Raw genomic sequence first — 13,615 nt, forward strand, 5'->3', positions numbered from 1 at the left:
GCCACAGTTGGGGTAGTTTCTGCATTGTTTTGTTCTTCTTAAATGTGTTTGGGGGCTTGTTTGATGTGGGTTCTTAGCTTTTCTTTTGTGTGCTGGTGGTTTGCAGAGCTGATTTGTTTGTCTGGAGGTGGGGCAGTTGGATTGCAGGAGAGCATCTGCTCCCACAGCGGGAGGTGAGGGCTGGGTCAGGCTGGTGAGAGACCTTGCATCAGACGTTGAGGCAGAGGAGGTGTCTTGCGCTTTGCTCTCTTCTCTTCTGGGTTGGCAGTGTTTTTGAGATGAGGTCGAATTTTGCTGTTGAACAAAACAAAGTTCCCTCTCCTCTAAGGGGTAGAAGCTTTTGTCCTCAGAGTCCTAGCTCCTGTGATCAGAAGGACAAAGTGTGCCATCCTCAAGTTTTGGTAGGACGTAGTGCCAGCGCTTAGTTATGGTTGCAAAGGAGCAGCTGCCACAGAAGCAGTGGCACTCAAAATGTGGTGCAGGCAGGCTGCCTGCTTAAACCCACGGTCGCTTGGCAGTAGCGCTGTGGCAAGAAGTGTCCTGCCAAGTCGTGAGCTGGCGCACTGCCCTCCATTCAGGCTTGGACTGTAGGCAGCCAAGTGACCAGCAGCTGTGGCTGTGAATAGCAGGAGGGCGTTAGTCCAAGAACAACAAGAAGAAAAGCTTCTTCAGCTATGTATAGAGGTTTTCTTGGCTCTTCCAGACATGCCTTCCCATTTCAAGGGAAGGTGGAAGGTGCCCTAATGCAGCAACCCCTTTTGGATCCCGTCCACTGGGAACCCCCAGTTACACGGTTCTGGTTGGGGGCATGTTGTTGCCTAGTCTGTGGCTGCAGTAGGCATGAGTGTGTTTGCTTGAATGTGTAGAATGAAGTTTGCAGCTGCAAGGAGAGAATTCGTTCTTTCTCTGCTCTCTTTGTTTCAGCACAACTGAAGCAACCTGTAAACTATTGTATTCATCCTGCAAATGGCTTCTACACCAGCTTTCCTGCTAATAGCTGCACAAGGACTGTTGTTATCCTTAAGCATGCCAAAATGCTTGAATGAGTGAGGTTTACAGTTTTTAAAGGGGTTGATATATGTCAACAGGGGCTTCAGATTCCTACCCTTTGTACAGCCCTGCAGATACCAGGCGTAATTCTCACTCCCCAGCCATTTCCACAGGCTACCACAGCCTGGAGATGTGTTCTCTTGAAGGCAACCTCAACCACATCCACAAAACCCCCCAAACAAACAAAAAGTCTGAAATGAATTCTCTGGGAAATGGCATGAAGCCAAACAGTAAATTTAGAGCTGGGGTGTGCATTGCAGAGGTTTCACTTGAAGTGGGAACATGCGTAAAGCTGTATGCTCAACATCCTAAGTGAAATCACTTGGGGGGTAGAAGAAAGTCCACAAAAGTCATGCCTTCAGAAGCTCAAGGGCATCGCTGTCTATGCAGCCACACTTCTTACTTGCATGTTGAACACAGAGAAGTGGTTTCCACTAGTCTGTCATAGAAAGTTAATGTTGTGGGACAGACTCATGAGCTATTTAAAGGCATTTCTGCAGCAGCCTGTGAGATCCTCACCCCAGCATCTCTCATCAGCTGTCAGGCTGGTGGAATTTCCTGGCTTTTGAAGTGCTTGTGGTCCGGGAAAATGGCAGCGAGGACCTGGAAGAGAGTGTAAGCCAGGCTCCCTGCCAACCACAGAGCTTCCCTCACCATTTGTCAGAGAAACACTTAAATAGCTTTCTAGACATGGCTCTGAGAAATAAAAGCTTGTCCAGCACAAGTACCTTTAGGCTGTGTATCTCGGAGAGGAGTATCAGCCGCTGAGCCACAGCACCCACCAATAGGGCTGATACCTCTCATCATCTTTATCTTCTTGTCTGCTGAGAGCCAGTTTAACATCCCTGGCAGGTGTGGGAGTGCTGGCGTTAAGGAGTACTAACTGTGCACTGGGGCACCTTCAGGCCCCCCTCAGTGATTCCTGCTGCGGTTTCTCTGCTGGCAGTGTCCTCGGTGGCTTGGAGCTAAGCACTTTCCTGAAACAAAACCTAAACTGCAGATGTTGTCCAGCTGTGTTCAGCTGGACCAAAGCTCTGCCCATCTCGACAGAGAAGCCAAAAGCAGATCCTTACAAAGGCAGAAGGCTGGGATGAAACTGGAAAGATCAGTTCGCCAATGCAGCAGCCTGGCTTCTAGCAGCAGTCTCGGACATGAGCCATTCGTACTCTAAGTAACTAAGGCACGGGGAGAGTCATGTCAGACTCAAGTGTCTTCAAGGAGGAACTACAAGATGATTAATGCTCCATTATCTGCTTAATTACAAGTGTATGTCGGTCACCAGATGATATCTAGACTGAATTTAAGGTCTGAATCTTCTGATATGGTATATGATCTGAATATCCTAAATGTGAGAATGAGGGATGTGCATGTTGATAGCTCAGTGGGGAAAAAAATGACGAAGTTGTAATGGTTTGGAAATACAGTGTAAGACACTATACATTGTCCTCAGTGCTTTTGATGAGACATTTCTGAGTGTTTTAAAACTAATCTGAAATTCGGGGTTTTGGGGTGAAGGAGGTATTTAAAAAGAGATGGGTGGTAATAGGAGTTTGAAGTTACCGAGCAGATAAAGACCTGCAAATGTAACTGTGCCTCCTGAGGGCCTGTTTGTACTCTCAAATAATTCTGATGAGCTGCTTGCTTTTATAATCATTCACAGGATGGGGCCCTGGGGCTGTTTGTATTATTATCAAGTAATACTACTGGATTAATGTGTCTGTGTAGTTTGTATATTGTAATCATGAATTAAATATAGCTCAGTGCTGGGCAGGGTGAGGCAGCAGGTGGGAGGCTTGCAGTACAGCCTAGGGGTGACCGGGGAGAGGTGTCTGGCTCTGCGGCACCTTCCAGAGCTTTCAGCAAATGTCAAAAACCATGCCAGGGCTGCTCTGCTAGCAGAAAAGTTAATTCCACTTAAACAGGAGTTAAGGGTGTCAGGCTGCAACAGCTCTCGGGGAGGCTCAAGTGGGAAGCAGCTCGCAGCAGACATGTAACAGCACCATAAAACATTCATTAGAATTGCTTTGGTTGAGAGTTGGTAATGAGGGTTCACAGTGGTCTGGGAAGTCTCTGGGGGCTGACAGGACTAGGCACAGCCTAGAGAGGCGTAACAGGAGCACTGCAGCATCACAGGGCAGGGATGCAGATGTTGCAGTAGGGAGTACTGCGGTGGGCTGGCAGTCTGCATGCAAAGTGTTGGTCTGGCAGCGGGTTAATTTGGTTAATAGTGCATATTTACGAGGTGTCCAGCTTCTGAGGTCAGGAGGGGGTTTCCTGTGGCTTTCTGGGATGTGTGATGGAGCCTGGTGCTTTGGTGTGACAAGTTTTGTTCCTTGCTGGTGTGTGGCTAGTGTCATTGTTGTGTGCCACATCGCAGTATGTCTCACCATGACAGCCTTCAGGTGGGGCAATGGCCTATAACTGGTTACACGTATCTTCTCCAGGGTAATCTGGTGTACTACTTTAGTGCTATATAAATCATTAGTTGTAATATTGTACAGTGTGCAAAGAGGTAACCTTGGCGAGTTTATTTCTCATGGTGATTTGGATGATGTCAGTAGTTCAACTTCGTCCACACTATACTTAACTCTCAAAACAGCTATAATCTTGTCTCCTTTTGGTTTTCATAGTGCACTGATTTAACCTCTTGTCAGGAGAAAATAAAGATTTGTTGAAAGGTTAGAGTTATATCTTGAGGGCTGCCACAAACAAAACCTAATGTTATACTTAATATAGTAATTCTAGAGGGTGGTGTCAATGAGGGCATAATTGAAATAACTTTTAACATGAAAATCTTTAGAGATAAAACTTTACCCAGAGGTTATTGATTTAATTACGGTCACATTAGCTGCTTCCTTGCTTTGGTCGTGTGTGCAAATCTTGGACAAAAGGTGGGGGTTTCTTTTCCACTTCATGTGAATTCAGTCTCTTCAAGCTGCAGTGTAAATGGATGGGATTCTGTTTGAACCAGCCCGTGGCCAGAAAACCAGTGAATATGACTCAAAGCTGCTCTACAGAGAAGGAGAAGGTGTTAATTCATCCAGAGTTTAAACATGCCTGTTCTTGGCAGAAAATAGCGTGGCAATCCTTTGACATCAGCCACCCTGCAGAGCAGAATAGGACAATGTCATTGTCCATTACAGCTGGTATCAGTTCGACTTTGAATTTAAATGTGCCAGCAAAATAAAGACAGGCACCCTTCTGTTGCCTGCTGCACCTGTCTCTGTATCTATGGAGTTTGGGCTGTACTAGTTTTTAATTTGGCACCTTCTTGGCATATTGGATATTTGTTTCTTTGAATGCGGTACAGCAATTTTCCATGCTGCTCTTTGTAGCCCTAAAGAAGTCACGCATGGATTGGTTAAAGAAGAAAACATTGCTTCATGCATTTTTCCATAGCAGTAGGTAATGGGTGGTCTATGATAGTTAATAGTACTTGGACAGGTGTGATTTTGTGATGCACAGCTGCTCAGGCTGGCTGGCTGTTTTGCCAACGTTTGTTGGAGAGTTTTTGTTGCTTGGTTTTGTTTTTTTTTTTAATCCACAGCTTTCTTTTATCAGAAAGTGAAAATCACAACATTTGCTGATCTGATTTCTTACTCGTTGCCATCTCCTCAGTCTGCCAGTATAGCGTTACACACCTTATTAGGAAAAGAAGAATTGAAAAATGCAGGAACAGAAGAACATAAAAGACTGGAAGGAGAACTGCTATGCTGAAGTCGCTTCTGGAGAGACTCCGGTCAGCTGGCACGAGTGGGATGTGCATCTCCCCTTTTTCTCTTCCTGTGGGAGGCCAGAGGTTCAGCCTTTTGGAGCCAGTATGTTTTTCCTCCTTGCCAAGACTCAAACAGCCAGAAATTGTGGAACTTCCTTCATAAGGCTCCAGTCCCCCTCTAACCCTAACTTGCCAGCTTACTCAGAGTTTGGACACCTCCGGGCACCATCAGCTTTCAGAGATCATGCTCTGATTTTGTTTCCTAATATACAAATCTGAAGGAAACTACTACTGTCCACTGGAAATCCAGGCAGCATCAGAAAGCTAATGCAATTTCTCATATTGTATCTGTCGTCCCTTGTTCATTGTTTCCTGTATCTCTATTCATATATTCCTGTTTCTAAAACCTTTCTCTTTCATGTTGCTATGGTAAAAGCCTGCCTAAAAATGAAGAATTATGGCAGTGAGATCCACTGACCTACAAAATCATCAGAACTGTACGGAGCTCTGCTTTTAAAGTAACTGGTAGAAAATCTGTAGTGGGAAAGGGAGATGGCCAAAGTACAGGAGCAATGTACATGGATTTGGATTTAGTCAAAACTCCAGCTATGGCCAAAATTGCCACTTCTGATCAGTGAATCTGTATGACTGGTTTCCTATACCAGGAATTTTCCATTATTACAATAGCAAAAGTAGTGGACACCCAAAAAAGCAGTCTTGGGTTTTTGTTTCTGTTAATAACCTTCCAGCTCCAGTGTGATTTTCTCCTCTATGTACATGAATGTCATTGATACAGTGTTGTATTACAGTGGCTCATCCTTGCTGGAGGCATGGTCCTTTTCCAACAAACTGATTTGAAATGAAATGGAAACCAAACCATGAATTTTTTGGTTCACCTCCCAGGCTATTAAAATGGATGGTTTCATTAATGATTAACACAGCAGCTGGTAGCTCAAAGGAGATCTGGAAGAAAACACTGCAATGTCTCCCTCCTCCAGTAAATATACTGGCTTAACAGTTTTCTGTGCTCATCCTGCCTTATTTCAGTATACACATTTGAATCCCAGCAGAGAGGTTCTCTGCCTTCCTACCTGGTTTAAGATCAGTAAGGATGCATTAGTTCTGAGATGGATCAGATAATTTTTGTAATGTTATTGCTACTTACTGGTTTGCAGTTCCCTGTGGTGTAAGCCATGGCTTTTAGAATGTTTCTCTATTTCGAACCAGTGAGGCATCTAAGATTTCCAACATCTTCTTACCCACAGCATGGTTACATCATTAGGAATCAAGTAAAAGTTGACAACAATTTTGCATTTACATGGACATCACTTCTGGCATATTGTTTTGCTATCAAGAAGTCCTTGTTACACAATTAAACTGTTTAAAAATATATACATATATTATGGTTGCGAAATGTTTACTCCTGTGTTCACTCCACAATGTTGGATTACAATGTTGCCTGGGCAGCTAATGAACCAGTCTCTCAAAAGAAAGAGAGGGATGTTTTTAGACTAAGTGTTCCCAGAATGTGATTAACTGCTTAGCACTCAAGAAATAAAAGTGCTAAAAAAAAAAAACTAAAAGGAAGCAATTATGCATATGGCAAACAGCATACGATAGAGTGGTGAGAAATCTGGAGGCTTTTGTCTGTTACTTTAGATGATCACTGTGACCATATATTCTCTTATAAATTGACAGATTTTGCTTTATTTGAATAAATACACCTCAGTCTCTGGAACCTTTTGCAAATTTTCAGATAGGTATCTCTAAATATAGGTACAGTTTTTCCTCTGTATTTGCTGTGAAATATTGTGAATGCACATACAGTACACCAGTTCCCTCTCTGGCAGAGATGGGGCAGGTGCAGAAGCTAACCTGTGCACAGTTATGATGCCTCCAGAGTTTATCACAAGGTTGTTTCCACGGTGTACATGATGATACCAACCAGCATAGTCCACCTGGCAGTCAGCAGGCTGATGCCGGCCCAGAGAGTGCTTGTTTAACCTGCCATTTTTCAGGGCAGCAGAAGGAGCTGCAGATGAAATGGTTGCACAGCACCTCCTGCAAGGAGATCACTCAGAGCCAGCTGCTGTGCTCATGCCAGGAAGAGGATGAGAGAGGAAGGGGGAGGCAGGTCTTCTGCTGATGTGAGCCCAGCAGAGTCCTGACCCCTTGCCATAGCTGTTTGTGAGACAGCCAGTGGGTGGGAGGAAGCCGTGGCCTGGGGCATGAGTGTGTGGTGGCAGAAGTGAGAACTGCCACTGCTGTGTCCCACCACAGGACCTGAAATCCAGATCCAGCTGGTGTAGCTGCAGAGGCTGAAGTATGCTGGAGCGTTTATAATTTTGGTTGGTACACTCAATTCTCATTTGCTTTCACTGACCTGAGCGGGTATGTGATTCTTTCATTAGAGATCCGAGCTCAACTCATCGAGCAGCAAAAATGCCTGGAGCAGCAGACTGAAATGAGAGTGCAGCTTCTTCAGGATCTGCAGGATTTCTTCCGCAAGAAGTCGGAAATAGAGATGGAGTATTCCAGAAACTTGGAAAAATTGGCGGAGAGATTCATGGCAAAAACAAGAAGTACAAAGGACCATCAGCAGTACAAGTAAGAAAGATTTCCTTCCCCCTCATGCACATGTTAGCCTTTGCTGGAGTGCTGTGCTGCTGTTTGCTTCTGCTGGTTTTGGGTACTGCCAGGTTGAGCCTAGGTTCAAAAGATGCATTTTAAATTGCCACCCCTATTTAACAGTGTAGCAGTTTTCACTGCGATTGAAGGTAGCTGGGTGCCTAAATAGTATTTTGTTGATTTGGCCCTCTGCAATTATTCATGTAAGCTTCTGACAAGTGGTTTCAGTTTCTTAAAATGTAGGCTGCACACATATTATCCCTAACCTACCATACGGAATTTAAAACGCCCAAAATGAAGCCAGTATCTAGAAGAGATGCAGAGCACCAAAAGGGCTTGAAAGCTGATGTATTGCAGTGGAGTTGATAGGATTTGAAAGTGTCTTGGTAAAGATCAATCACCATTACAAAAAAAAAAAAAAAAAAGACAGGAATTTTGAAGAAAAAAAAAAGGCATTAAAAAAGAAAACTATTTTGACTTGCTGTTGCATGTGAACTTGTGCTGCCTTTTGACCCCTCTTACTCCTGAAAATGAAGTGAATGATGTGAATGTTATGCCTTCTTTATGATTTAATGTATCTCTTCTGTGACATAGTAACTTGTGTGCAAAACAAAAGCGGTCAAGTGGTCAGGTAGCATCTGGTAAAACACATGTATAGCATGTTTCCTAAAGTGTTTCAAATGCACTACTTGTTGGCGTAGTCTCATCTGGTTATTTTCCTGACTTGAGCTGATTAATGAATATATTTGCCTGGCCCTGTTATGCTTAGAAGTAGAAACCAATATTTTGTGCTGGGTCCTGCACTTGTATCACAACAACCCCATGCAACGCAAAAGGCTTGGGGAAGAGTGGCTGGAGAGCTGCCTGGCAGAGAAGGACCTGGGGGTGCTGGCTGACAGCTGACTGAACATGAGCCAGCAGTGTGCCCAGGTGGTCAAGAAGGCCAACAGCATCCGGGCTTGTATCAGGAATAGTGTGGCCAGCAGGGAAGTGACTGTGCCCCTGTACTCGGCACTGGTGAGGCCACACCTCAAATACTGTATTCAGTTTTGGGCCCCTCAGTACAAGAGGGAAATTGTGGTGCTGGAGCATGTCCAGAGAAGGGCAACGAAGCTGGTGAAGGGTCTGGAGAGCGAGTCTGATGAGGAGCGGCTGAGGGAGCTGGGGTTGTTTAGCCTGGAGAAGAGGAGGCTGAGGGGAGACCTTATCACTCTCTACAGCTACCTGAAAGGAGGTTGTAATGAGGTGGATGTTGGTCTCTTTTCCCAAGTAACAAGCAATAGGACAAGAGGAGACGGCCTCAAGTTGCACCAGGGGAGGTTTAGACTGGATATTAGGAAAAATGTCTTCACTGAAAGGGTTGTCAAGCATTGGAACAGTCTGCCCAGGGAAGTAGTGAAGTCACCGCCTTGGAGGTATTTAAGAGACATGTAGATGTGGTGCTTAGGGACATGGTTTAGTGGTGGACTTGGCAGTGTTAGGTTAACAGTAGGACTCAATGATCTTAAAGGTCCTTTCCTACCTAAATGATTTCATCATTCTGTGATTTGTGTTTGTAAAACCTAAAAATAAGAACCTTTTTTCTCTCTCCAGTCAGTGATGTGCTACAGATACAGACAGAGCTTTTGTTTTGGGAGAAAAGTCTTTCCAAACACATCTGGCAAATGAAAGGTTAATCCAAATACAGCTTACACAGTTCAAAAAGCAATAACATATATTTCTTAAAATTCAGTTAAGTGACTCAATGATTCCCTGAAATAACCAATGTGTGCATATGTCACCACTTCAAAGAGAGCCCTGGCTTCTGTTCAGCTTGTGGCAAAATCTTTTTGCCTTGTGCATACAAACATCTTTCCTCGCTCTTAAACATGTGTTAAATCCATACTGGCAGATGTGCACGGGGGTCGTGACTGGAGTCCTGCCTTCGGCTTTGTTCTGCATTTCTCTGCTCTGGGAAGAGGTTGCAGCAAAAGTCACTTTAGCTGGTGGTCCCCTATGCTGTTCCTGCCATTGCCCCCAGAACAGGCAGGAAGGTATGTAGGATTGGCTTTGGGACATGCAGAAGCAGTGAGGACAAAGAAAGATCAGCATGGCCCTTGAGGGGTGCTCATGTTGGCTGACCTGGCTGATAAAACCCTGATGCTCCTTGCTGAGTAACACAGTTAAGATGTCCATCTCAAACAAAATGGGGAAGTTTCCTTAACTCACTTCTGATTCATAGCAAAGCAAAGAACTGATGATTGAGAAAAGGCTTTTGTCTGTTAACCATTAGTTGTTGCTTTGATTCTGGGAGTAAAAGCTAAAGGTAGACAGCTGAGGAATTTAAGGGCATATTTCTGACAGTGAGAATAGTTAATTATTAGAACAATTTACTAAGAGTTGAAGGAGTTTCTCTCTCAATTCATCACCACCTCTGGCTGTTTTATCTTCACGTGCTTGATACTTTGACTATAGGAGAATCCTTGCACAAGGGAAAAAAAAAAAGAGAGCAGCAAGTTTCTAGAGCGCTTAGTTGCAAGGCAAACTTGAAATCAAAATTTCATAAGGCAAATTTTATACATAGGTTTTTGTTGTCTGTGAAACAGTTGTTGAACTACATGTATTTTTATTTTGCTTTGTGTAAAAGGAATGAGAAGTCATCTAAGATTTCACTTTTTGCAAAATTAAAAACCTGGAGTGGGCCTACAGTGCTAAAAGTCTGCCAAGGAAATTCAGAACTGGACTGCTGAGGAAAGAGTCCAGTCTTGCTGTTTGTCTTGTAACTGAACCACCTGGGACTGACAGTAGCAATGTATTTACGACTGCTGTGAATTTATGAATGCTGATCACGGAACATGTATGCTTGCGACATTTCTTTCTACTTTTATAGCAGTTATACAGATCCATTTCAGTGAAACAGCTACCCCTGCAATTTTGCTCATGAAGGATTTGGGATGTGCTTGTTTATTTCTAATGTCAAAAATTAATTACTCTTTCAGCAGTGACCTTTATTGATTTTGAATATTTACATGTACTCCATGTGTAAGCAACGGCAAGCTTTGTGGCAAGATTTTTTTATAGTCTCAAATGCCTTGCAGTGTTCTGAATTCTTACTTTTTTCCTATATTTTTGTATCCATGCCTCATTAGATTTGTAGAATGTGTCTCAAAAGAGTGATCTGAAGTTTGCCTAACCCAAGTTATTCCAAGAGCAGATTGATGGACTGGTCTGAAGCAGCCATTTTTACATAACAAGTTATGACTGAATGTCAGGGAGATGTTTGTGTTAATAATGTTACTTTTTCATTTCTATACATAATACATGTGCATATCTCCTCTTTAGGAAAGACCAGAACCTCTTGTCGCCAGTGAATTGCTGGTACTTACTCCTGAACCAAGTGAGAAGAGAAAGCAAAGACCATGCAACATTGAGCGATATCTACCTGAACAACGTGATCATGCGGTTCATGCAGATAAGTGAAGACTCCACCAGAATGTTCAAGAAGGTAATGCCTTTCCTGCAGTCCTCCAGCTGGGCTTGTAAGATGCATGAGGGAGGCAAAAGTGTCCTAATAGGTAGCATTTGAGGAGAAGATGCAGCACACACAGCATAAAATCTGTTTTAGCACATGTATAAATTCTTCATGACTGTTCTCGCGGAGCAAATCCTTAGTGCTGAAGTGCCTGGGAACCTGCTGTACATGCTGGTGACCTTAAAAGCTGAATCGCAAATATCCAAAAGGCAGGCAAAAAAGCCTGTTCTCCTCTCAAAAGCATGCTTGTTTACCCATGCAGAAAGGAAATAGTTTTTGCTTAGGACTCCCAAAATAGTAATGCTATATGAATTAATTATTTGTAAAAATAGTATTTCATTGTAACTCTGTCACAAGAGAAATAGATTTAAGCAAAGTAAGGGCGTGCCATGTAGTGCCTTGGCATAAAGATGGTAGCATATGCTACGATTTTTCTAAAAGTGTTTCCTTTCCTTCCCAATATTAAATATGCACATACTTTTTTTATCACATAACTACTTCCATTATCATTTAAGTATTGTCTCTGTACATGTTTGTCCTTGTACATGCACGTTACACATTTTCATAACACATACCACATGTAAATCCCTATTCTGCTAAGCAAGCACTCTAGGCAGCCTTAATTTGAGATCTACATAATGTGTTTGCAGTCATTGTTGCTATAATGTTCTGAAATAAAAATAGATTATAAATGGATATCCATCAAAGTGGGATGCTGGTAGGTAAGCATCATACAAAAGAGTTCAAAAAGAATAAAGGTTAAAGAATGTAAAGCGTGTGACTAAATGGTGGCAAGAGTACCAGATTAATGTTTAAATAGGGAACTGATTTCACATATACCTGACCACAGCCCTAGATAGGTAGCAAAGGGTTGGGGAGAAGAATCATTTAGGGACCACATAGGTTGTACTTGGAGGAGAAAAAGTAAAAATATTACTCAAATTTATCGGCATGCATTAAAGCTTGTAACAGTAATAGAGTTGAAATTTACAGTTTCTCAGTCAGTAATGGTCTGTTCATGTAATATGTCTGATCAGTAACACTAGTTCACAAACCACTGAACTTACTAATATGGAATATTGTTATGGAAGTTGAAAAGATAATGGGAAAAGCAATTTGAGTGTGCTGCAGTACTGCCTGTGTGGAGATATCTCAGACTCGCTTGGACCAGCAGAAATTCTTCAGTATTGACTCTGGAATAGTTTTTCAGTTGTTTATGTCATATCTCAGAAATCTCTTCTTCACTAGGTGTGCATTGATAGCAAACTGTCCTGTTTGCTTTCAGTGTAGTTCAGTTCTTTAGCACTGGAAATCTTGCTTTTCCCTCCCTTGTCTCCAGATGGACTGTACCAAAATGTCTAGATAAAGTTTTCTGTGGAGAAGTACACAGAATTCCTTCTTTATTCACTCATAACTTATTAATAGTGATTGCTGCAGCTTACCTTTCAGAAGGAAGAAAATATGTGGACATTTTCAGTGCATTAACAAGTGGCATGTTGTCACATCTTCCTGACAGAGTCGTCTCTTTCCTCCATATCGTGTGTAAGAACGTGCAACATTTCACATTTTCTCTTTCTAGCATGGCTTCTTGAAGTAGAGCACTCAGCTGCTCTTGCTTTTTTATTCCTAACTTGGATCTTCTACAGGGGAAAGAAGAGAAAGGAAATGGAGGGAGTCCTGCTGTGCATAACCCGGAGCTCACATTAGTGGAGCCCAGATCCTCAACAGCCCTATCCTTCCTTTCAGCAGGGTTTGCCAGCTGAAACTGAGCATGGTAGTGTCACATCAAACAGCTGTTAACTGAGGTGGAACATGGGCAGAGTGACCTCACCAAAGGCAGTGTGAAGGGATCTGAGCCAGGCCCTCTAATATGAGGGGAAGGGTGGCAGGAAGGCAAGCGGCACCTCAGTATGATGTAAGTGAGCTTCATGGGCACACGGCCTCAATGTGGCGGTGGTTGTTCACCAGTATTAATTTTTAGCACTTAATTTCAGAACTTCTGTCTGTCAGCAGTTGATATTTATTGGAGAAGGTTGGGATTTCCACTGAGTCCCAGTGTGCACAGTTCTTGCTGTGGTACTTGCTCCAGAGTACTGGTGATTTATTTGCTGTTAGTTCCCAGCTGCAGAACTGGTTATACCTTGAATGATGATGAAGCTCCAGTTTCTTTTCTGTGTAAAGGGAAGAGAGTTAGAAAGTGAGGTGAACAACACTGGACAGAGAGAAAACCAAGACCTGTGCAGGAGGTGAAGCTGTTAGCAAATTGTCTTGCTTTATTGATGAAAAACATAAGCTGTCTACATCTGTGTTTAGTCCAAATGGGCAGCTTTAACCGTAATGGTCTTTAAAGGTCCCTTTCAACCCAAACTATTCTATGATTCTGTGATAATTATTTTCAGATGTGAATGAGCAGTCTAACTTAAGGTTCATCACAGACTGTCTCAGAAATACTTAATGGATGTCCACAAGGCAACAGAAAGGAATTAGGTGCAGAACACATGTCCTGTACTACAGTCCCCCTTGCAGACAGAGGTCACAGGAGCAAAGAGAAGGTGCACTTAGAATGAGAAAGGTGGCATCCAACACTCTCCTCCATCGGACTCTGTTCCCCCTAAAGAAAATGGTGTGGAATTTTTTGGAACATCAGATAGAATATTTAACCAATTTCTGTCACTTTCTGTAGGTTACTTTTGAAAAAGGCTGGATTTGGA

General features: G+C 43.0%; 1 protein-coding gene across 5 annotated transcripts in view; it reads left to right on the plus strand.

Moving 5' to 3' along the window:
- Window positions 1–13,615, plus strand: part of SRGAP1 (SLIT-ROBO Rho GTPase activating protein 1) — a 152,732-nt gene that overhangs the window by 71,501 nt on the left and 67,616 nt on the right. For all 5 annotated transcript variants that reach the window (XM_064448611.1, XM_064448599.1, XM_064448606.1 and 2 more), the window contains 2 exons: window positions 7,177–7,372; window positions 10,715–10,877. In XM_064448611.1, coding sequence (XP_064304681.1) covers window positions 7,230–7,372; window positions 10,715–10,877 — 306 coding nt within the window. In that variant the 5' untranslated portion in view covers window positions 7,177–7,229. The remainder of the gene's footprint in view (window positions 1–7,176; window positions 7,373–10,714; window positions 10,878–13,615) is intronic.

Source organism: Phalacrocorax carbo, chromosome 1, assembly GCF_963921805.1.
Source record: "Phalacrocorax carbo chromosome 1, bPhaCar2.1, whole genome shotgun sequence".
Taxonomy (NCBI): domain Eukaryota; kingdom Metazoa; phylum Chordata; class Aves; order Suliformes; family Phalacrocoracidae; genus Phalacrocorax; species Phalacrocorax carbo.